This window comes from Fusarium mangiferae, assembly GCF_900044065.1.
Source record: "Fusarium mangiferae strain MRC7560 genome assembly, contig: FMAN_scaffold005, whole genome shotgun sequence".
NCBI classification, from domain to species: Eukaryota; Fungi; Ascomycota; class Sordariomycetes; order Hypocreales; family Nectriaceae; genus Fusarium; species Fusarium mangiferae.
This window is the reverse complement of record NW_024573925.1, coordinates 1885660-1909180: the sequence shown is the minus strand read 5'-3', so window position 1 is coordinate 1909180 and position 23521 is coordinate 1885660. Positions and strand designations below refer to the sequence as shown.

The window sequence follows — 23521 nt, the reverse complement described above, 5'->3', positions numbered from 1 at the left end:
AAATAACTTTTAAATAAATTATTTTATACTTCCTTTTATATATAAAAAATATTATTATTAATTTAAGCTAATTATTAAATTATATTTCTTTTATTTTAAATATTTTCTTTTTAAAAAACTAATTAGTTTTTAGTATATTTTAGTATTTTAGTTTAGTTAAAAAACTATTAGTATTTATACTAATTAGTATATTTTTCCTAGTATTTACTAACTAATTTATTTTTAGTATTAGTATACTAATACTAAAATTTAATTAGTTTAATATATTAATATTAAAAATTAAAAACTTTAATATTAGTAATACTAATACTAAAAAATATTAGTATTAGTACTACTAATATTAATTTTTTTTAGTATTAGTATACTATTAGTAGCTTTTTTTTAGTATTAGTATACTATACTAAACTAATTTCTAACCCTGGAGCCATGGAGCCATGGAGCCCAGCGCTAGCTGAACGTAAAGGAAGTAAGCCGCATTTCATGTCCTTATCGGGGCGAATGCACTCTGCTACTAGAATCTCTCGGCTCTCGCTCACTGACACCCAGTCAAGAGAATGCTTATAGATAAGCACGAGACAAGAGCAGAGCGCAATGAAACGCAAGACAACCATTAGACTGGCAAACGACGGTGTCTCTTCATGCTTGTTGGTGTGTCAAGACAACACTCACCGACAACGCGTCACTCGCTTCGCTTCGATGTTGTCTTGACTCATCCGTACAACCATACCCCATATCGCAGCAAGCTACGTTCCCCGACGCACGAGCACAGCATGCTTGACAGTGCCGCTGTCTGGGGTCCAGCAGCTCAATGGTGACTTCCACATCTGGCCCGATAGACCGTGGCTTTTGATTACCCACTGGGTATCAATGTATGATGAATGTTAACTTCAATGCAAGCTACGGGGATAAGCAAGTCGCCCTGACGATCCTGGTGACGCTAGAGTAGGTATGTATGTACTGTCAGATGTCGATGGCACTCTCGATAACCAGCGAGGATGTTCCCTCGTCGAATTCACTGCCGACCCATGAAACAGGGAGATGTTAAAGGCGGATAAGCCGTCTAGGCAGTTCCCAACCAGGAAGCAAAGAAGCACGAGTTCATTTTCATGCCTGGGGCAAAGACACAGGTACAATTCATGCAGCGCGGATCATCGCATTGCTGTAGTCACCCGATGATACTGTGTTGCCTGGTACAGCTCCCTCGGGGTGCAAGAAAACATCAGACCTTGAAATAGGATGTGGAAATAAACTTGGAATAGATTACCTCGGACTTTTTGTCATTTAGGATCAAGGTCCTGGGTTTTCTTCCAACTCTAGAGCTTGACAGAAGTTGATTATATTGATATCACCACCCCATGTACCAGTAAGTTTATCATGCGCTGATTATATTGACCGTTGGAGAGTGAAGTTAGAGTTAAATCGACACGTGACGGACGGAAAGGGGACAGGAAAGAAAGCACATGCTGTCACTTTTGGAGAAAAGATAAGCATCCATCAGATGCAAATCATCAATAACCAGGAAGAGACAGACAAAAGCTTTGTTAACACAGGAAGGTACAGTACCTACATACACGTCAATAATCGAGTTAGCTGTCCACGTTTCACCCCATGCGCTTATGACGTATATACAGCTAAGCCGCCGCCCCTCTATCTTCATACACCTCAACAACAAGAACAGCCTAGCCTACCTTGGTACCTAAGCAATAAGCGGGCATTCTTGTACTCCGTAACACACACGGAAACTCGCTACCCCACTAGTACCTAAGCCTCTCAGGCTCACAGCTACATCATACCCAACTGCTCTTGAGCCCCCCAATCAGGCACAATCATTCATCAATCCCTAATCCCCTGCTGCCACCGCTACTGCTACTGCTATTGTTACCACCTAGGACCCTGCCCGTGGCTCCTCCAATAAATCCCCCCGCCATTCTCGCTCGATCTTGGTCCTTTTCAAAACGAACTCTTTGCTTGTCTAAATACTACCAAGAGAGCACTGTACACATCTTCCCTTCGACCCGATCCTCGCACCTTCTCTCGTAATCTCGACCTTAGCGTATCAGCAGTACTTCTTTCGCCATGAACCCTCATCAGAAGAACAAGGTCGACGTTAAGGTAAGCTGCCCGTGGAGACCAACCTCAGGCGATTCGAGCTCCCCTCTGTGCATGACTCGATGACCATGGTACCCGTCAATATTAATCCCTCCTCACAACATCTATACCGACGCGATCTTCAATCGTACCGAATACTCTGCTGACGTCAACCCCTCGTTATAGTCACTCACTCCTGAGGAGCAGCGACTTTTCCGCCTCTACGGCAAGCTACCCTCTCGATCCGACCACTTCGCCAAGCATCTCAAGGACCGTAAATACTTCGACTCGGGCGACTATGCCATGTCCAAGGCCGGCAAGGGCGACGGCGTGGATGCTGGTGCCGTCGGCTCTCAGCATCCAGTCCCTGAAAACATCCCCCACCTCTCTTCCCCGGTGAGCGGCTCCGGAGCCAACGTACCCAAGCACGCCCACCACGGCTCCGTGCCCGGCATCCAGGCCGGCAGCCCTATCAAGGAGAGCAGCTTCCTCAAGAGCGAGACCAGCGCTGATGAGACCGAGGGTAATGATGCCGACAAGTCCAAAGACGCAGACGCTGCTATACCTGAGCCCGTTGCCGCTGGCGGCGAGGGCATCCCAATCCGGCGATAGAGCATCGAGTGAAAATGGTCTAAAAAAAAAGTGCAACGGAGCAGAAACGAAGAGGGAGTTTTTTTATTTATACTTCTTCACCTTTGTCTCGCAAAACATGGAACGTTTGTTTCTTTGGTACTAAGCCTTGTGCGTGGGCTTGCGGTGGATTGCGAAATCGGTTTTGACGACTTACGAGGATCGCACAGTTGGCGTTTGGGAATTGGGAGACAATCTGGCTCGCACACACGGGGGACATATCTCGATCTGGAATCATCGGATAATGTTGTTTGACAGCGGCAGGGTGAGAGAAACACCACACGCTCCGCAAATGTTTATCATGTTCATTTGGTCGTTTAGCTACCTGCTTCGTTTCAGAAGCATGCTTTCTATTTCCATTCCCTTTTGCTTCTTCTTCTCTCCCTGTTGTCTTCGCGCGCAGTATTACCCGGAATTTTTGCATTGTCCCATGATATCGTAGAAATTCCCCATATAACCTAGATGGTTTCCAGGTGGTGATGCTGTCTTTAAGCATCCAGAGCCTTGAGCGCCATTTGCTTGGCACCCTCGAAAGTCTTGTTACCACCAATGAAGCCAGCTGCATGAACAAAGACGCAGCCAGGAATGCCACTGATGCCATCTAGCTCAGCATCGCGGAATCCTCTCCATGCCTCGGGCAAGGGCTTTCGACTGACGAAAGAGTCCTTGCTCTCAGGAACACATTGGATACGCCACTTGGCGCCAGGCTCAGGCTTCTCAGCGTATAGAACGTAGAGCACTGAAGGAGTACCGTCCTCGAGAGTATAAAGATGGTCCTTCCAGGGCACAGACTGGCCCTCGAGAACAAGCAGACGGCCCTGCTCGTCGTACTGTGTGCGCTTGGTGAAGGCTTCCTGGACGATGGTGCGGGCAGGGAGCCAAGAACCGGCGTAGCCGTCAAGGTCTCTGTCGAACTCCTCGCCAATGCGGTTGCTGGCCTCGTTGAATTTGGCATCCTCAGCTGCCTGAGCCTCGGCGGGATCAGATGGCGTAGGGTCGTTCCACTTGGGGTTCAGACGTCCGACCATAGCACCAAGGCCAAAGGCGCCCTCGCTAAAGCGTTTCTCGAGACCTGCAGCGGCGATACCAGCAGGGTCGAAAACAGAAATACCATTGTCGTGGGCGTCGAGGGCTTCGACGAAGTTCTCGTACAGTTTCTTGTAAATCAATTCAACGTCGGCAGAGTCCTCGGGTTGTCCAAGGCGCTCAGCAACGATGGCGCGGCCAAAGTGCAGGAAGACAAGACCGGCGCTGGAGAGCTTTGTAGGACGGTCGGGAAAGGTAGTTGTGAAGCCGCGCTGATGATGATCGAAACGACGCTTCTCAGGGTCGTACTCGCCGCCAACGTCGACAACAGTGTGGCAGGTAGCCAGGACGGCGGGGTCGCGGGTACGGACAAGAGAGGCATCACGGTAGGCGGGGAGGCGGCGGAGCATGTGGACGGCGAGGGCCTCGTCAGCGTGGAAGTGGCCATTGTGAGTGCCAATGAGAGGACCGTTGCCCGTGGTCTTGACGCGCTTGGATGCTGATTCGGCCATGGTGGTGAAGAGGCGGCGGAGCATGTACGTACGTCTTTGGTGATTTGTCGCTGTGGTTATGTATGAGGTTGTGGAGGACGCAGAAAAAGTTGTTGGAGTTATCAAGGTGCGGGGGACAAAAATAAGTGGCACAAATGATGAAACCAAAACGCAACGACTTGCAGTGGCGCCAACGCTATCCGTATTATTGGCAGTTTTCTTACGTGCCAAAATCTAGACAGTTTAATAGCATAAAATCGTCTACAGACAGTATCATTCAATATCTAACTTGACTGATACTTCTGCAAAGGTACTATATCATGAGTATTTCATATGTCGTGTGCTTTTTATAACCCCGCGCGCGTCAGCAAAGTACTTATATACCTATGGTCTCTATATAAGGTACCTACCTACCTATCTCATAAGCGAACCTAAGTGCATAAGTAGGTAGCCTAGGCTCTTGAATGCTACCTTAGCTACTTGAGCCTCTGGCGTATATAAGACTCTGTCTCAACTTAGTAGATGAACGAAACTTGGCAGGTAGCGTACTTATTATCTTTATTCCATTCTTTCATTCCGCCCAGCCTGCAACTTTAAAGTACAGTTTCTTACAACAAGCTTAAGCCAATCACAATTAATGAATTACCCAATTCTGACCCGCCCATGGAGGTCGGGTGCTTAAGGTACGACAGGATCTTGAAATAAAGTATTACTGTAAATGCAGCCTAGAAACTAGTAAGTACATTAGGTAAGATACAGAGTATACCACAGCGAGTTACTCATCCAAGAGTCCAGAGTAAAATACCCGAACCAAATACTCAGCCTACAGCTTCAACAAATCCGCCATCACGGTCACAGCAATCGTCTCATCCTCAATGCCGGCCCATACTCATCTTGATATGTTGGCACCCTGGACCCCGAGAATCCAATATCACAACCCAGATCAGTCTCGATTTATACTTTTACACCCTTATCATCTATGTATGATCCATACACCATCATCCGTAATGGACAATTTCATTATTCTCATGCATTAATCTCAGACACATCTGACCTACCAGAGACAAAAGAAAATACATGCAGTACACGGCCATAAAGCGTGGTCGAATCTCCACCTTTGTTAGCGGGCACTTCACAACACATGGTCCGAGCAGCCATGTGGCCGCGGATATACATACAAACAGCTGTTGTCAACATTCAGGCCCAGGCCAAAAGCCATAGTGCATGGAGGTTTCTTCAGCAGGATAACTAGAGGGTGGTGTGAACGTGCCAATAACGAGTGACTTGACGCCAATGATCTGAACCTGAGTATCAAGCTACGTTGTGTTACGTTATGTTATGTTACTCTAATCTATACGTACATAATCAATCAACCGATCAATCCCCTCGTTGTTCATATCATACGCCTCATTAACAGCGCTAAAAGAAACAAGGGATGGCTAGCCTGCCGCTCTGCTACTTTTAGAACAATCGATTTTGAAGAAAAGAAATAACAGACAAACCGAAATGAATCCACTGGTACGCCGTAGGTATCATGCAATGCAATGCACAAAAAACACAATTCGGCCAAAACGCTCGTTCCGCTATCGTTCCACTGCTGCCCCAATGCACCTGGTGACTTTGCTTTGGCCAGTCATGACTCGTTTCTAACAGCTTTGACTCATGCATTGCGGCCCGGACAAGTCTTCAGACCGTGTTGCCAGCATTGCCATGGGAGGCAATCAAGTGTTGGGTTGCATCCGTGTGAGGGGCGTCCACGCGGCTCCGACAACTGGGTCAACTGGTAAAGAGGTCCGGCCGGATATATTGAGCGCATGTAAACATGTCGCTGCTTCGACTGGCCCAACGTCGATAATGAGGTTTTAAAAAAGGTACAATCCAGGAGAAAGGAGGCAATGCAGTCCTGATCGACAGCACTGATGCATCTCCACCGGATTGATGACATATGAAGAAGACATGATGCTGAGGCTGAGGTATCGCCCGGGGGAATATCTGACCCCCATTTTATAGTCGTGTACATCTTGATAAATGTCGGATATCTCCGTATAACAAGTTCCGAGCCGATATTATGCTGAATTAGAGAATGAGCTGCTTGAGGTTGCGCTGGATGATCATGTCCTGGACTGAGGCCATGGTGATTTTGAGCAGGTTCGTATCGGTAGCATTGGTGAAATGGCCATAAATCTCCTTCTCGGTGTTTCGGTTCAGAGCCTTAAACTTATCCAAGAAGTACTTGCTCGCCGCCTTATAGTCGTCCTTAGGTCCATGGTAATCGGTGAACCCGTGGTTCGTAATAGGGCTCTTGGGGAGTTTCTCCTTGAACAAATCCATCTTATTCAGGAAGAGGATCAGCGCTGATCTGGCAAACCAGTGGGAGTTGGCAATCGACTCCCAAAGCATGAGCGCCTCATTCATTTGGTTCTGTGCCGCTGTTAGCAGGGTATTCGTAGCTTCCTGTCTGATATCATTTGTTACCGACCCCATCCTTGTCCTCAACCAAACACTGATCATAACCACTAATTGCGACCAAGAACAATAGGCAGTTGACATTCTCGAAGCAGTGAATCCACTTCTTTCGTTCTGAACGCTGGCCACCAACATCAAACATTCGGTAGGTTAGTTGGCCGAGGTCGAAGATGGTCTCTGTGATACCAGTAGTCCGTAATCGCGATCGGAGAAGATCCTGATCATCAGGTACATAGTCCTCTCCCCAGAGTCTGTCGATGTCCTCGATGAAACTTTGGGACATGTTAGCGCCAAGGATTTCATGTCATGCCATTATACAACACGTACTAAGTCAAGTTGTCGTGCAGCGCATATTCGTTGCCCATCCCAATGGCTGCTCGAACACCATTGTCTACCCACAGGGCTTTGATGGGCTCGAGATAGTCGGCAGGCATTGGGTCGTGAGGGCTAATTTCGTGGTCGACGAGGATGTGGGCCATATGTTTCTGTAGCATCTGTTAGTAGTTGGGCATGTCTCACTATACCGGCTCACTCCAAATTCTCGTCGGAATAGTGGCTTCGGCAGTCTTAGTGGGGAGAAGAGCTTGACTTACCTCGTTGTCGGGGTTGTCGAATTGGAGATCGTGCTCATTCATTGCCTCGGCAATAACTTTGAAAGACTGAACAATGTTGCTAAAGATGACGGGCTTCCACTCCAGCTTCTCGTTTTTGCTGAAGCCTTGAGAATAAATGAGCTTCATCTGCTTGAGGACAGTTGACTTTCCAGATTCTCCAGCACCTGTTGAACGCGCATGGCGTGTCAGCCTTATTTGTGCGAAAGCGCGGCCAGATCATTCCTACCTAGCAAGAGGAGTTTGACCTCCTTGGATAGCCTCTTCTCATCCTGGCGAAGCTGCTTGTCGATATCACGAGATCGCGCAAGACCGCGATCACCCTTATCCCGACTTCCAAAGCACATTATGGGGGTTTGAGGTGGAATTGTGGCGTAAGGTGAGGTTGATTGGGAGTAGGTAGATATGCGAGACAGTCGAAAATGGATGCCGTCTCGCGTAGGAGTCGGAAACTCGGTTCGGCTGTCGCAAGCGAGTAGAGTGAGACAGACCAAACAGAAGCCGAAGTAAGAGATTTGAGGATCGATCAAGGTCAATGCTGTTACAAGAGCATGAGGCGAGCCGGCAGACGAAGTCGCGAAAACGTCCGGAAACTCGGGGTTTCAGCTACGTATTCGATAGAAGAATCGGTCTGGGTGGTGCTAGTGAATAAGTCTCGACGGAACCAGTGTAAGTGCCAAAACCAAGCGTCTCGATAGCAAAGCGATCCGTTTCCCGTTGCCTCAGGAGAGGTGCCTTGATTTAAGTTGCGTATGTTGGATGAGGAGGGGGGATAGAGTCGATCGAGCTGGATAGGCGAAGGGACTGTAGATAGAACGGACCAACCAAGCAAGGCCAGAGAGTATTTCTGAGACAAGGAAGAAGAAGAAGAAGTAGAAGAAGAGAAGAGATGGGTCATCTAACGTTGGTTATTAATTAACAACAACATCCATGACAGGGCGCGACATGGGCGGGCATGGGCATGGGCATGGGCATGGGCGAAAGAAGAAAAAAAGAGGCTAACTTAAATGGAACCTGAGGTCGCTGTACGATTTATGGCGGGATGAGCCTTTGGGGACCAGGCCAAGGGGCGCCCGCTGTTAGTTCCTCGTCGCAAAGTGCAGGGTCTCGATACCCAACTTTTCGTTCTGTGGTAGCGAGCTGTACTTGGGCTTACAGCCAGGTCAGCTCCATGTTTTAGTGGCCGGGAGCCTACCTAAGCCCAGCACCCGACCTGGACTGAAAGTCTGAAATGGTGCATCTGGCGTGAGAGTGGATTGCTGGGCGGCGGAGAGAAGCTGCTGCACCTATAGAATCCGTGCTTTTGAACGCTGCCGTTCCCGGCGACACTAAGGTACTGTACGGATAGCTTCTGGTTCACTCAAGGTACTCCGTATTCAATAGGTAGTTATTCAAGAGAGAAGCCAAACAGTTGCAGAAATATAGGTAGGTACCAAGATGGTACGTCGCAGGTAGTAGCAGGTCCTGGCCTTGTCGTTCCCAGGTTTATCCCCGTTCCCGGCACCCGACTAGGTCGCCCAAAAAGCCCCTTGAAACACCACATCCTCTTTGGTGGTTGAGATGTTGAAAAGCTGATTGTGAAATGTTGGTGTGATCCTCTTTTCCTTTTCTTTTTCTTTCTTTTGCCTCAACCTCCAGCTGCAATATGACTCTGGGAGACATCCCGCAGGCTAGAAACCTCCACTTGACCACGGCAGATAAGTACTTACTGAGGCCCCTGCTGTACTCTATGTACCTGTGCACCTCTCCAGTGCAATAGAGGTACTGTGAACAATCCAATTCGGTTGAACCCCCCCGCGAATCAGAAGCAACAGATGATGCGTCGCTTGTTGATTCTCAATAACTAGGTACCTAATGAACCCCATCTACCACGAGGTGTGGGTGGGTGGGTGCCGTGACATGCAATGCCATGCAGTACCATGCAGTGGACACATGCCGGTGCCGCCGCTTCAAGGTCAAAGCTGAACATGAAGCTCACGATTACCATAAGAATTGCTTCATGGTCTGGTCTGTGTCTTGACTACTGTGGATATATATGCACATGGCAGGAGGCCGTGCTTAAACTTGCCATGTGGTTCTTGTTTAAAGTCAGCCTGTTCTAGACACTCTTGATACATAGCTCGGCGACTGATGGCCGCCACTGACACTGACTCAAGCCCTAAAAACGCCCATCAGCCATGATCGGCATGACTCTCTCTCGATGAATCAACCGTTCCCTGACCTGCCCGGCCCAGCAACTTGCTTCCAAAGACGACAAAGCTAGGTAGGTTACCGATGATGAACGATTCAACCCCTTCCATGGCCCCTGGCGTACCTGACTCTCATCCAAGTCTCTCATGCGGGAGAGAAAAAACCGGCTTCAGAGCCGTACCAAGAACACATACCGTCCCTCCCGCCTGAAAATTTCCGGTTTGTTCTTCGAAACATCGGCACTAACTTGTCTTGGATAGTTCTCTGGTGGTTGCGGCAATGGTGGACCCATGGATGTCTATGTATATACTCCGTACAGGCCGTCGCCATGTCCACTGCTAGGCTCGATCCGTCACCAGTGCTGAAGAATTTTGACCCTGATAGGCGCTCCTGCATCAGGGAGAAACATCCGGAGACACTAATTATCACCATCTGCCCATTGTGGTTTGAGCTTGAGCTCGATTATGAGCTTCGATTGAGAAGAGAGACAACTTGGGCTCTGATGGAGCACACTTTCTCAGCTCACCACTAAACCCTCTTCTCATTGGCTTCCACGGCAAAGAATAGGTATACAACCCTGACCCTTGCTCGGCTTGCAGGAGTTCGAGTTCCTGTTGCGAGAAGCCAGGTTCAGTTCCTTTCGCTAGCTGCGCCTCCACTCATCTCCGTCGACGGTTGCAGGGACTATGTACATATGTACTATGTATTCGCTTTTCCCGTTCCCCATCAAATAATAGGGGAATTCTTCTTCTTCTGCCCATGCGACGCCAAAACATATGATATGATGCACATATCACTTTACTAGTAGCGGTTCGTCTTGTAGGGTAAATAAAACCGATAGCCAAGGTAGCTGGTCTATTTCAGCCTCCGTATTGTCCTCGCAAGCCTCAACGGAAAGAGCAAAACTAAACTCTGGGCACATAGAATAAGCAATGTGTCTGCATACTGTACTGTAGTTTGTGACTAGTCAACCCTCTCGAGAACCTACGTCCTCAATATTGAGCCCAACCAAGGAGGCCATAACGGCATATCACCTCAACCAAATCCAACCGCTAGAGAATATATGTAGGTTGATAGACGATCAGGTGCAACCAACAGCATCAAATATCAGCACTAGAACATGAATTTGGAAACGGCATCTAAAGAGGAATAGATGCTCTCATACTGAATCCACTGCCGTGTGTTTGAGTGAAACTCCCTTGACCTCAGGCAATCTAAAAGGACGACTCTGGCTTGGCCTTGCAAAAGCTCTGACCATGTTGCATTGGAGTATCCCATTCCCGACGAAGATCAGCGTCGTCTGATTGCGTTTCATTGATCGATACTGAAGGATGGCAGGAAAACAGGGGCAATGCAGCCGCTCTGGTCTGGCTCTTTTGACATGTCCCGTTTGAGCAATCAGTCAGGAGAAGGGCTAACTAGAGGGATAACAACAAGGATCGTTCTCGGATATGGAGCTTCCGAGAGGTCGACATAACGGCGGCATTGGCCTCGTTCTTTCAACATAATACAATACCAGACACCAAATAGATACCGGCAATTATTTATTCATTAATTCTCAAGAACACTTCAACGCTGTGCCAGTGGCCCATCTTTGATCTTCATAACTCTACTGTTGATATACTCAAGCGAGATCTCACATGAATAAATGAAAGCTTAATACTCCCACTATCTCGATTATCTACATGCACCGTTGAATAGAAGCATGACCGAGCTAGTTAGATCGCGTCTAGTTACCCTGCATAACCTTATTTGTGCCGTAATATCATCACATTTAAAGTTTGTGTATCACTAGAGTGACATCTTCTCCCGCTGCACTCAGCACGACGTTGACGCTCTGTGATGACAATGCCATGGATGCCTGATGGGTTAGACTACAGTCTGTAGTCTACAGGAACCTTGAACAACCGTTGGAAAATCATACACAAACTGTAAATATAGGCATGACATATACCACGGTGTCGCAAACCAATGACCTTATCGGTCAGTTCACGGTGGGAACCGGTCTGTAGCTTTTGCTGTCCTGCGAGTATTGATCATTAATAGGCTGGTATAGTTCCTGTAGTGCGTTTCAAGAAATATCCCAAGTCATCTGATTCGTGACAGTCTCACGATCTTGTCGAGTCTGTAGCCACATCCAGTCGAGACTTTTCCGTCGACGTGATCAAACTTTCCCGGACACAAGCCATTAGCCAACTCATGACAGCTTTACACCCCCACCTACCGCAGTTATGAACTCACAAAATCGTGTTGAATTCCCGACATCGACTCTCCCAGAGACCGCCTGAAACCGGCCGAAGCTGTGTCAGTGCTACCGAGTTAGGCCTAACATATACGCCGTGCAATAGATGACTATGATCGAGGTATATAAGCACTCTATTAGGCTCGTTTGGTAGCTGTGGCCCTCGGAGTCACAATGAGGCCTTAGACAACGATATTGCTGTCGTACTTGCCATGAATTGCTCAAGTCGAATGCCACTGACACGGATCTCCAAGGTGCTGAGTGCTCTTGGCCACCCATGATAGTCGATTGGTGCATACCAACTGAGGCCTTGTTGAGCGGAACCTCCAGGAACCTCCTGTGCTGGCCATCGCCTTGACCGCTCTGGCATGTGCATCAAACTCATCTCCACCAAAAAGCGGACGGTTGTTATGTATAGCCAGAACCTTAGACTCATTCTTTACCTTCAAAAGGGACCAGAACCAAGTCCAATTCTAGGCGGCCAGGAGCATGACAGGTTCAACAAAACACTAATCTCAGGGATCACTTGCGCAAATGTATGCCTTTCTGGGATTACTCTGCAGCTACCACAGTTGTAGCGCAGGTGAAAGTGAAACAGAAATTGTGTTATTAACATCATGGCTTGTGGTTGAGAGGCCAGCAGGCGAAACGTCTCATCATAGTTCATGTATTAAAATGGCTGACACAGCTTGAGTATGCCCACTGCAGCAATTCAAACATTTTGAAGTTTACCCAAGTATCAAATATATTCAACATCTTACGTGCACTACCGCTGACCGGAGCTTCTAAACTGTCTTTTGTCGGACTCTGACCGTAGTATGGCATTTATCAGTCATCGAGGAGTGCAACATATCCACATCCTCAACGAATGTGACACTTTTCACACACTAGCATCGACCGTTCTCGGTACCTTGCGGAGGCTGATTTAATACTTGATTTCATATACCTCATAACCATAAAAGGAGCATTTTGACATATCTAAGCTGGGGATCTAGCAGAAGCGGTATCTAGGTATCAAAGCCCATAAACATCCCATCCCACATAATAGTGGTGTATGTTCTAGGCCGCCAGTTCGGTTCTTCACGAACAAGACACGAAGAAGAAAAGAATCTATCCCAAGAGAACCCCCCCAATCTAACGCCGTTTCCCATCTAACAAATGCCGAACAATCCGGTCCTCCCAGCTAGGACCCTTGGGCACTTACTGCTGGACAAGCATGCACCCACGTACGTAGTGATGATTTTGGATCCACCACCTAGGTTTACTACGTCAAACTCCGGTTCAACTTGCAGAAATCAAAGATATAATGTAGGTGTGGCACTTGCATCAGTTGCTCGTAGTGCAACACACAATCAACTGACGAACACCCCCATCTAGTACCACGTGTTCTTCGGATCTAGGTTGTAGAGAATTCTACAATTCTGATTTTGACACATTTTTGTACGATTGAGAGTTTTGAATCTAGGTCCATCTGGGCCAGTGACGTAGTGATACTGACCGAAGAAACGCCACTGACGGGGGTCGGCGAGAGAGTAGACTTCGTCACCCCAATGCCCTTGATAATGGAACCAAGATGTCGGTGCGTGAGGGTTTGATGCCGCGGGGACAAGACTCAGCGGTTCGTGTTGTTCGTCCGATTCATGATTGTCCTCTTTCGTGTAGTCGTAATGGTATGCGTAGTTGTTAAGAGAGGGGTCCCAGAGAGGTCCCTTATCCGTGACATCCTTGAGAAGCTTGAATGGCAGGATGTAAGCATGGTTTCCTGGTAGCGCGTACATTGCGTGGGAGCCCACAGCTGAATAGATGACGGGTCTGCCACCGCGCTTTTCGACAGCTTCGAATGCGTACGCCTGCCCACCCTCATGCTCTGAGAAAAAGACACCACGGGGAATGCCGTGCTCGAAGCGCATCATGCAGTGCTCCCAGTCACCCACATGGTTACCGAACCGAATGTTCAGGACAGTTTGGCCGAGGTTGTAGGAGTAGAAGAAGAACCAGAAGGCGTCAACAATGCCCGACCCCTTGTCAACCACAACAAGCACTGCAGGAGCTGCTGAGTAGCCGTTGGCATCCGGTTTGTGACTGTTGGGCTCCGAACGACGACGGTTCTGAAATTTTCGATTTCTAGGGTCAGAAATCTTGTGGACAGGCCGTGTTTTGTCGACATCATACCAAGTGCTGGGCTCCCGGGCCTCGGGTTCGCCTCCGGTATTTCCTACCGGTATATCGCCGTTCTGGCCATCGTCTTTGTCGCCAGGAAACGGCTTGGGAACATTGTAATGGCTGTGCAGCCAACTGGGACGAGACTCAACATCGTCATCACTTCGGAGAGTGATCTTGCCAGAATACTTATTCAGCTCGTGCAAGTTGTGAAGCGTCCACTTCTTAGTCGAGTTAATAGGCTCATCATCGGCGTAGGCAGTCATATGTTCTACGTGCTGACGTATGTCCGAGGGCCAAAACTCTTCCCCAGAGTATAGGTGAACTAAAGGCGCATGCTTTGTAACATAGTCGGGGATATCGCGGAGGACCCTGCGTCGTTGATTGATATCTCTCTTGCGATCCGGACGGGGAATCTCATCAGGCTCCCAAGCAAGAGAGCGACGCTTGAGCTCTCCCCATTCTGGCTCTTCGCCGTCATCATTCCCACGAGAGGCAGGATCACTGCGCAAGTGATGTAGTCCGCACAGACTAATCCAGCGACAGGCCTGACGATCCAGAAAGTACGGGCTGCTGTTTACCCATCGTCGATCTCTGGCGCGCCGCTCAGGGCCTTTCGTCGTTGGGTCTAGTATACGGGGAAGCAGCCATGCGCCAAAGGAGATAAGCAGCATGAAAGAGAGTAATATGGTGAAGCGGCGTAACCAAATCATGGCTGTGGCGATAAAGGACTGCAAGAGCTCATGAAAATGGGCGTAGCTTGCGCAGCAATTGAAGTTGAAGAGAGTCGATTTCGAAGACCGACGACAAGCCGGGGGAGTATCGAGGTAGGGCCAGGAAGACGAATGGGACTGGATAGGCCGGCTATATGAGCATCACGAACGAACGAGAGAAGTACGACACCGCTCGCGGCATGTCGTTGAGAAGAGGAGTTAGGCCAGGCTAGGGTAAAGGGTGGACAGAGAGTAGAAGAGAAGGAAACGAAGTCAAAGCCTCCCGCTAAGTCGACAGAAGAAAAGAAGCGCGCACCATAGGTAGTCTAGAACGGGATACTTTTTGGTCGCTGCATAGTTGACGGCAGGGCAAGGGTGTCGATTGGCGGCGGAGTGCTGTGAGACGTAACCGGTGGAGGGTGGTGGGGATGCAGGTACAGATACATTGCACTCTAGGAGATGGAGCTGCAGTAGGTAAACGGTATGCATTTGCAGGCTTGTAAGAGTGTGCTTGATAACGTTCTTCTTCTGGCGCATCTGGCGATAGATGGCTAGTCAAGGTATGGTTTGGGTTTTGGGGATGAGTACGAATACGTCAAGTCAGTCTGGGGTAGATGGAAAGCGGATATGTCCATTTACGGATATTCTAGGTATGCCAAGATCTCTTGCTCAGCCTCAAGTGGAAGTGGAAGTGTCTGGCTACGAACTTAGGTAGGTGCAGAACTGCCGACACCTCACATACCAGTAGGTAGGTACCTAGTGAGAAGTATACCATAGATTTAGATTTTGTTCGTAAAGTCTCTTCACCAACGTTTCACTCCTGCGTTACATTCTTTACATATGTCTAGGTAGCAAGGCTCGGGTACTTTATTAGGTACTGACCTGATCCGCTGCGGCAAATAAGAAACGACATCACAGCCCTGCCCGTACTGTTCCTTGATCTTGATCGTGTTTTGGCGCAAGGACGCCTCGTTTTGCGCAACATGAACAGGACCACTCTGTAGCAGGATTCCCCTCTTGCTTGCCTCCAAGATTCATTTGCAACCCCGGTTTGCAGTTCTGGAATTGGCCGGTTGGCTCAAAGATCGTGTAATGGATACGCTCAAACCCGCCCTATTATCCATTCAGCATAAAGTATCTACCACTTACGGAGTACTGAACGCCAAAAAAAAAAAAAAAACCAGTAATTCAGCCAGAGTGACCAGGGTACGCTGGGTGTGCTTACAGTACTTACCTACAGTCCCGAGTACGACACACTCAGCTGTCGTTACCATGATCCATATAAGAAAGACAACTGGATCTTGTTCACCGTCAGAATAAACATTCCCAACGGATGTGCATCTGCGGCAAAGAATATATAAACGTGCGAGAGATGTGGGGGAACTGGTGCTGGGTGACACGATCAATCTTGTGTCTACGAGTCACAGTACTGCAATGTAGTAGGTGAATGACTTGTGTGTCGGTTTTGGAGTAACAGATGCGAAAATTAACGGTACTAAAGGTAGACTCATGATCTCACCAATTCACAAGGTCGCAGCACGAGTGTTGCGTTATCGATCATGACAGTTTCATATGCACTCATAGCCTCGATCGTACAAAGGAGACTCCGAACCTCCAAATGCTTTCGTGCATAACGCAGCTGGAAGTATCATGTACGCGGACTTTCCGATGTTAAGTTCTCACCCGAGATACATCGCGGTATCGTTGAATGACTGGATCGAGAGATCCCGTTCAACGAAAGATCTCTAGTCACCCAACATCACCAAAGCTATCACTGCCACATGATTACAGGAACGTTATACGATGGGCCACCGTATTCGGAGTATCCGCCATTTGCATAGGCTGACTCCAAGACCCATGAACCAATGACAGCTTGGTCGCAACCCTCGTACAGTCTTCAAGTGTACGTACCACATGTTAGCCTTGTAGCTTCGCTATGAACATGCTCACAACCTGCTTGATACGTAGTACAGAAGAAGCCTTGTTATTATTCGTTGGCGACAATTCACCATGGGTATCATAATCTCATGCGCTAAATATCAACTAGATGCTTCTGGCGTTCAACTACTGCAGTAATTCAATCTGCCATTGTCATGTCCTCCTCATCACCATCCTCTTCTTCATCATCCGTATCATCCTCATGGTCAGAATGATCCATGTAATCATCAGCTCTTCCATGCAGTTCAGTCCATCTGCTTGGAGTAGGAGTTGACATATTCCCTTCGTGCACGGTACTTTCCAGATCTCTAGTTGCCGATGGAGCAGGAGCCGTTGAGCCTCGTCCACGAACAACCCCGGGTCGAAGTCGGGGACGACCGCCCCTACGCCCACTTGCACGTCGTCTCTCGCGTTTTGGAATGACTTCCTCTCCATCCTCATTGAGTAATCTTCTTCTTCGCCTAGGTTTGTAGTCAGGGTCTCGGTTGTCTTTGAAGTCCTGTCCCTCGCCGTCTTTAGCCCATACGGTGACCTGATCCTTCTCCTTGTTCCTCTTCTTGATCGCCATCAAGTTTTCTAGGAACCGTGTCTGTTCAGCTCTTTCTCCTGACCTGTCTTTTCCAACAGGAATTCGGATGTTCCATTCCTCCCTGATAGCGGCTAATGGATCCTCTCTGATAATTTTTGGCTTGACAATAGCCTCTTTGGTGGCGATTCTCGCCGCACATGCGCCGAGAAAATCAACATTTCCGTCTAGATGGCGCAGAGCGGGGAGGGGACGATCGCTGTCGCGTGTCGCAAAGATAGCTTCGGTGCCAATGACTTCCGCCCACGACCCCTCGAATGTGCGTCCTTTGTATGAGATGACCGGCCTTTCTGAATGTAGCTCAAGAATCTGGATATTTTCATTCTCACCACGTGTCTTATCCACATCGTCTCTTGTGTCGTCCTCTGGCTCGCCTCTGTCGACAGCTTTGCCTTTATCTTTGTCATTGCTTAGCGCCGGATCGATTTCAGGTTCGTCGTCATCAGCCTCTCGTTCTGGGAGTGGCTCATTGTCATTATCGTCATCATTATCATCCCCAGCATGAACACCTCTCAAACTCGGATTGTGATCGAGCCAGGTTTTGTAATACCCGCCGCGGCTGTGGTGAGGCGCTCTTGGCTGTCGGTCCTTAAATTCTGGAAATGAAAGATCGACAGTCAAATAGTATGTCTTGATAAGAAGTCAGCTGGCTGCGCATGGTAGGCATCCGGAGACCAAGGTGTAACAGTACCTCTGTTTCGGTAGTTGAGTATTCGTACTCCCATTCTTCTTGTTCGTCCTTTTCAAGCTGTTCCTCAATGTTGACAATCGCTGCCTTATCTGCCAGTCTTGCCTCGTCCAACGAAGCCATTGTGTGCTCAGAGATTTGGCAAGCCACTAGATGCTCAAGAAAGAGAAAGAGAACAGATAGAATGCTGTACTCATAACTTGGTCGTGCCCATAGAGAAAAAAGAATGAGAAATGAAACATAGGCAGGCAGGTAGGCCTGAGGGTTTAAGTTCAAAAAGCCAAATACCTATGGTACCTAGTTGGTACTAAACTTTGTTGATAAACTTTGTTGATAAACTTGACGAACTGCAAATATGGATGCAGTCGCGAAACCTTAGCTTCCATGTGGTACAGGTACTTGCCAATTGGGGATGTCCAGGGTCTTGAAGTCGGTCAAAGGCGGCACTTTCTCAAAAGTCCAGAATTACAGGGATCAGGCGGGGCAGTTTCTGTGACTCGCGATTGCCCCGCTGTCGCTGTTACAACATTTCAATGAGTCTCATGGGATTTGAACAGTCACACTTATCTTGACGACTTCAAACACCTCTGGACTCGATATAGAGTTAGCTATCGCTACAATTATCCGGTCGTACATCATATGATATCAGTCCCGATTCATCTCTTCCAAGCAATACATTTGGTCTTTATACATTCTATCTTTTTCATATATTTACTATCATATCCAGGGTACAATGCCCACCGTTCACCTGCTGGACTATGTCGCCGGCAACATCAGGAGCCTGGTAAATGCCATTGAGAAGTCTGGCTACGAAGTAGAATGGGTCAGATCACCGGAAGACGTTCCAAAGGCAGAGGTTTGTTGATACTTCCTTCAATGTTTTGTCCACCATGACTGATGCGCCTTTAGAAACTCATCCTCCCCGGTGTCGGCCACTTTGGTCATTGTCTGTCCCAACTGTCCCAAGCTGGCTATCTTGAGCCAGTTCGAAAGCACATTGCTGATGGAAAGCCGTTCTTCGCGGTATGTGTCGGCTTACAAGCCCTATTTGAGGGTTCTGTAGAGGACCCCGATGTCCCCGGCCTCGGAGTCGTTCCAGCTTCCTTGGATCGTTTTGAAGACTCAAGTAAATCCGTCCCCCACATCGGGTGGAACAATGCTTTCACAGCTGGACGAGCCATGTACGATCTTCAACCAGACTCCAAGTACTACTATGTTCACTCTTACAAATGCCCCTACAAGCCGGGCGAGCTTGAGTCCCAAGGGTGGACTGTCGCTACTGGAACCTATGGTACCGAGACTTTTGTAGGCGCCATTGCGAAAGGAAACATTTTTGCAACCCAGTTTCACCCTGAAAAGTCTGGCACTGCAGGTTTAAAAACGATCCGGGCTTTCCTCACAGGTGAAGGTGCAAAGAATCTTGGTACCGTGGTTGACGAGGCCGTTGCCAATGGCCCGATCAGATTCGAGGACAGCTTAACACGGCGAGTCATTGCCTGTCTGGATGTGAGGACAAATGATCAAGGTGACTTGGTCGTTACAAAGGGTGATCAGTACGACGTTCGCGAGAAGGGTGATGACCGTAACGTGCGAAACCTCGGAAAGCCTGTCGAGATGGCTAAGAAATACTACGAATCCGGTGCCGACGAGGTGACTTTCCTCAACATCACTTCTTTCCGAGACTGCCCTGTTGCCGATCTGCCTATGCTCGAGATTCTTCGTCAAACGTCTCGCACCGTCTTTGTGCCCTTGACTATCGGCGGTGGCATTCGTGACACCATGGATACTGACGGCACAAAGGTCTCAGCCCTTGAGATCGCGAGCATGTATTTCAAGTCTGGCGCTGACAAGGTCTCAATCGGTTCTGACGCTGTTCTTGCTGCTGAAGAGTACTACTCTATAGGCCGCAAGCTCTTCGGCAATACTGCCATTGAACAGATCTCACGCGCCTATGGCAACCAAGCCGTCGTTGTGAGCGTTGATCCCAAGCGTGTCTATGTTCCCAAGCCTGATGCCACCCGTCACAACATCATAAAGACACAGTTCCCTGGTCCTAAGGGTGAGGAATACTGCTGGTACGCTTGCACAATCAAGGGTGGTCGTGAGACTCGTGATATGGATGTTGTCGAGCTTGCCCAAGCCGTTGAGGCAATGGGAGCCGGAGAGATCCTTCTCAACTGCATTGATAAGGACGGTACCAATACTGGCTTTGACCACGAGCTCATCAATCAGGTGAAGAGAGCTATCAAGATCCCCGTCATTGCCTCCAGCGGTGCTGGCAACCCGGTTCATTTCGAGGAAGTCTTCGAGAAGACTGCTACGGATGCTGCTTTGGGGGCCGGTATGTTCCACCGCGGCGAGTACACCGTTAAACAGGTAAAGGACTACTTGAAGGAAAGGGGTCTCAAAGTAAGACAATTTGAGGAATGATCTTAGAGCCATCAATGATAGAACAAAACAACAGATAATAGACACTATTTGACTTGCACACAATTGCTTCAGTATTGTCTCAACTACCTAGCAGGTTTGTACGACAATGAAAGTCGTCGCCGTGAAAGATACAGAATGATACAAACACCTTTGAGCTCCTACAAAGTCCAAAGAAAATGAGAGATGCGCCAAAAGCCTTGGGGCCGTTGAACTTTTCTGCGACTCAACGCCTAATGCTACCAGATCTCTCCAAGAATAGCAGAGCAAATCGCCGAGTAAGCCTCCAGACGAAAACTTGGGAAACACTAACTAACGAAATATGACACAACGGAAACTAAGGAAATATATCCGCTCCCTAACTCCACAAAAGACAGGAAAGCGCTGATACCTATAGCTCCATACCCATCAGCATCCACTTCTTGCTCGTGACATCGAGACCATGAGCCCAGTGGTCTAGAGTAACCATGTCGAAGCCAACCCACTGTAGACTTTTTGTCAAAGAGTGGACGTCGTCAGCAGGGATGCGTCTATCTATACAAGTGACGATATGTGCACAGTCCAAAGGACCGTCGGCCAGTTCGATAAGTGCCATCAGACTACAAGGTATTTAGCAATTGGACAGAAGAATTGGAAGCAGTTTTACTTACGCCTTTTTCAGGTCTCGGCCAAGTACGCCTTCGATATCGAAGAAGACAAAGAGAGATTTCTCCTCTCCGTCGTCAGCAAAAAAGGCACGGAAGCTCGCTCCACCGGCATAGTCCCACATCTCCAGCCAAGCGGTAACATTGTAGGCAGGTAGCTTGTCATCAGAAACAGGCTTGAAGTGTTCAGGGAGCCGGTCATCGGACGGCGGCGTTGGTAAAAAAGCACCAGACAGGCCGGAGCCATTCATGGACGAATTCCTCTCACCGTGGAAAATCGTCTTCATGGACTCGCAAAAGAATCTCTCACATTCTTCCCTGATCGAAAGTGCTGCCCCCCCTCGTCGACCCAGGCGCCGGCCTGGGATCTCGCGCTTCTTGCTCTTGGGCAGAAGGGCGAGCTCGTTAGACGAGGTTAGTGCGGCGAGGGGGGGGCTTGTTGGAGGGGAGGGTAGTCCTGAGGAAGGGACCTCAGGAATACCACTCGGCCCCTGTAGTAGAGTTAGTACCATGATGAGGGTTTGGGTCTGAAAGGAGAGTAAATACCTGCAACCCCGGTAGTGCAGTAGTGGAGGCCCTTGAGGTTGGCGGCAGAGTCGACGAGGTAGCAAGAGGCAAGGACGTTGACCTTCTGGGCAGCGGCCTCGCCGTAATTACTACTGTAATTCAAATTCTGATTATTCATTGGCGCCATTTCTGATGATGGTTGGGTTATCGACTAGAGTTGATATAGGTCGGTAAGGGTCGAGGATGTTGATCGGCAGAAGTTGATTGATAGCGTGTCGTGAGATGACTCTTCAGACCAGCGGGTTGGAAATCCTTTCAGAAAGAACTTTTGTGTTGTTCGTGTCGAGGCGAATGTGGAGGAACAAGCTGTGGAGACGTGCGAAGAAGTTTGCGACGGTGTTTTGAGTAATTCGTGGAGAATGTCTTGGATGCGTTGTATGTGTGTAGATGTAAGCCTAAGATCTCTGGTGTTTGGGCAGCGGTGAGGTTAAGTAAGAACGAGGAAGGAGAGGAACCCAGGAATTTGGTGACTTCGGGGCGGTCGGGGCGGAAGGAACAGTGCGTTTCGGGTGGACCCCTCACCTGAGGCTCTGGAATTTTGTGCACACCTCAGGCAGTTGACGGTCCACAGTCCACACCTCAGTGGGGGAAACCTTAGTACTACCTAAGGGATTGCCACAACCTACCTATGGGTACTAGGTATCTACCAGGTTGCAGCCGGGGTAACAACTCCTGGCCAAGTACAGTGCGACTGTCTTATCTTGGCAACCACTGATGTGAGGTAAGCTGAGGCCAACCAAACTCAAGAAATGGGTAGAAACAGTATGCGATGCCCATTGATACCGTCATTTTGTATCACATGATTAGACTCTGTAGATTCGCTGCCAAACGTACCGACTCACATGGGTAGCAAGTTCATGATAACGATCATTTGATTATTCTCAAGCCATTCTTTGCAAATATGAATCATCTCAGCAACATAAGCATTGTCTCTACTTGGCGCACTGTCTCGCAACTAATGCGAACGCCTCCGCAGCACATGGCCTAGTTTACTGGTTCATAAACACCAACCAGTTGATGGTCGGAGGCCGAACTGTGAATTGTAATTGAGATGATATGTTCGTTCTTTTAGCAGATAGAATACTCCGTGGTTAGTTATCTATGGCCACAAGTCTGATCCAGACAATAGTCCTGGAAGTGAGCTTGTCAGTGCGTTAAAATGTTCCAGCTCAGGATGCTGATTGTTACAGTAAGGAATCCAGCTACCTTAAGGTACCTACCTACCTAACCTTAGCTCAATAGGTACTTTTGAATCTCCTTGTCCAATGGGCCCATATTAGTAGTGAGGTAAGTTCTATTTCGCATGCCTCGGTACCCTTAGGTAGGTAGGTAGGTAGCATGACAAACTAGGGAGGGTATGACAGAAAACCTACCTGTAACAGAGTCATTTGTGATGATGACAACACGTAGACAGTGTTGAGATAATTTGGGACCATGGCACTTCTTTGATCGGTTTATTGAAGCAAGGCTTGCAAGGGTCTCGAGGCTTCTGACACCTGAGAGGCACCATACTTATTCTTTTTGGCTACACAACGTTTTCAAGACTGTGCCACAGAGATCGTCGACTGTGTCACACTCATGTCCGAAGAGTCTAGAATCCTCTGCAATCATCTCACAACACATAGAAGGTAAGAGTTCCTTGAAGCGCTTACACAAAAACCCACTCGCCTCTATTTCGCATTTTGCCGTACAGCAATCACTGTCTTCGGTCTTGGATGCTGCCGCTGTGCCACAATTGTCAATAACAACAGACACATTGCGTGCTGACTTCGTCAAGAGTTGCATGATACGGGCTCCGCTACAGCTTCTTGTTTCCCACAAACCCAGTTTATTCTCCTCTAAACATCCACATCATATCACCTGATTCGATCATGATTTTGTGGCCAAACGCAATTTGTCTCCATTCATGATTCCATCCTCGCCTATTGATAATGGAGGAACTGGTTCCAAGATACATCAGGACTTGCTCGGCCAACTCTACCTTGCGCAATGTGCATCTCCGAGCAACCTAATCAACCCCCTCATGTCGTGTAAGTTGATTGGTGGATGTGCTA

General features: G+C 48.4%; 7 protein-coding genes across 7 annotated transcripts; 2 read left to right on the top strand and 5 right to left on the bottom strand.

The window, feature by feature from the left end:
• Positions 1-2076: 2076 nt before the first annotated feature.
• Positions 2077-2700, top strand: FMAN_07558 (related to regulator of ATP-sensitive K+ channels Alpha-endosulfine/ARPP-19 and related cAMP-regulated phosphoproteins; the record flags this gene model as incomplete). Its single annotated transcript, XM_041831196.1, has 2 exons — positions 2077-2112; positions 2275-2700. 2 exons carry the CDS (start codon positions 2077-2079, stop codon positions 2698-2700), a joined length of 462 nt encoding a protein of 153 aa, XP_041681784.1.
• Positions 2701-3206: 506 nt separating this feature from the next.
• On the bottom strand, positions 3207-4256 carry FMAN_07557 (uncharacterized protein; the record flags this gene model as incomplete). The annotated part of the gene is made up of 1 exon (XM_041831195.1): positions 3207-4256. The coding sequence occupies one exon, from the start codon at positions 4254-4256 to the stop codon at positions 3207-3209; it is 1050 nt and encodes a 349-aa protein (XP_041681783.1).
• A 2055-nt stretch (positions 4257-6311) lies between these two features.
• On the bottom strand, positions 6312-7659 carry FMAN_07556 (putative G protein alpha chain; the record flags this gene model as incomplete). Its single annotated transcript, XM_041831194.1, has 5 exons — positions 6312-6656; positions 6715-6973; positions 7029-7186; positions 7295-7479; positions 7542-7659. 5 exons carry the CDS (start codon positions 7657-7659, stop codon positions 6312-6314), a joined length of 1065 nt encoding a protein of 354 aa, XP_041681782.1.
• Positions 7660-13117: 5458 nt separating this feature from the next.
• On the bottom strand, positions 13118-14578 carry FMAN_07555 (uncharacterized protein; the record flags this gene model as incomplete). The annotated part of the gene is made up of 1 exon (XM_041831193.1): positions 13118-14578. The coding sequence occupies one exon, from the start codon at positions 14576-14578 to the stop codon at positions 13118-13120; it is 1461 nt and encodes a 486-aa protein (XP_041681781.1).
• A 2116-nt stretch (positions 14579-16694) lies between these two features.
• Positions 16695-17952, bottom strand: FMAN_07554 (uncharacterized protein; the record flags this gene model as incomplete). Its single annotated transcript, XM_041831192.1, has 2 exons — positions 16695-17771; positions 17833-17952. The coding sequence occupies 2 exons, from the start codon at positions 17950-17952 to the stop codon at positions 16695-16697; spliced, it is 1197 nt and encodes a 398-aa protein (XP_041681780.1).
• Positions 17953-18562: 610 nt separating this feature from the next.
• Positions 18563-20259, top strand: FMAN_07553 (putative bifunctional histidine biosynthesis protein hishf; the record flags this gene model as incomplete). Its single annotated transcript, XM_041831191.1, has 2 exons — positions 18563-18685; positions 18739-20259. 2 exons carry the CDS (start codon positions 18563-18565, stop codon positions 20257-20259), a joined length of 1644 nt encoding a protein of 547 aa, XP_041681779.1.
• A 388-nt stretch (positions 20260-20647) lies between these two features.
• Positions 20648-21594, bottom strand: FMAN_07552 (putative ornithine decarboxylase antizyme; the record flags this gene model as incomplete). Its single annotated transcript, XM_041831190.1, has 3 exons — positions 20648-20855; positions 20907-21391; positions 21451-21594. The coding sequence occupies 3 exons, from the start codon at positions 21592-21594 to the stop codon at positions 20648-20650; spliced, it is 837 nt and encodes a 278-aa protein (XP_041681778.1).
• Positions 21595-23521: the final 1927 nt, after the last annotated feature.